This window comes from Eimeria mitis, genomic scaffold (genome assembly GCF_000499745.2).
Source record: "Eimeria mitis Houghton genomic scaffold, Emh_scaff6250, whole genome shotgun sequence".
NCBI lineage: Eukaryota > Apicomplexa > Conoidasida > Eucoccidiorida > Eimeriidae > Eimeria > Eimeria mitis.
Genome location: NW_013574441.1, coordinates 510 through 1,032, shown reverse-complemented (window position 1 = coordinate 1,032; position 523 = coordinate 510). Strand labels below are relative to the sequence as shown.

The following is a 523-nucleotide window of genomic DNA, read 5'->3' as shown; positions in this document are numbered from 1 at the left end:
TTTAATTTTTTTTTTTTTTTTTTTTTTTTCTTGAACTGGTTTCAGGGTTTCCAGTACAACTGTTGCAGATGTTTCCGTTCGTTTGTTAGCGAGATTTTTGTTTCTGTATATATTCACATTGTAGCCGCTGCAGCAATGATTTTGTTTATTTTATTATTTCTGTTGTTTCTGCGTTTCCTCTTCTTTGCTGATCATATACACTCCAACTCCGTTGTGATGCTTATGAACAGACAGCTGCAAGACCGGGATACGCTGCAGCAGCAGCAGCAGCAGCAGCAGCAGCAACAGCAACAGCAGCAGCAGCAGCAGCAGCTGCAGCAGCAGCAGCAGCAGCAGCTGCAGCAGCATGCAGCAGCTGCACCTGCTGCTTTTCCTCTTCAGTTTATGAAGACTCCTATAGGAGATGCCCAGGATATCCTCTTCGCCGTGAGACAGATCGAGGCAGGTTAAGAACACAGACAAACAAAAATATATATAAATACGTATACATTTAGATACATATACATTTAGATACATATACATG

General features: G+C 41.7%; 1 protein-coding gene across 1 annotated transcript; it reads left to right on the top strand.

The window, feature by feature from the left end:
- Positions 1-216: 216 nt before the first annotated feature.
- EMH_0086710 (uncharacterized protein) lies at positions 217-450 on the top strand (the record flags this gene model as incomplete). Its single annotated transcript, XM_013501067.1, has 1 exon — positions 217-450. The coding sequence occupies one exon, from the start codon at positions 217-219 to the stop codon at positions 448-450; it is 234 nt and encodes a 77-aa protein (XP_013356521.1).
- Between the last annotated feature and the right edge of the window lie 73 nt (positions 451-523).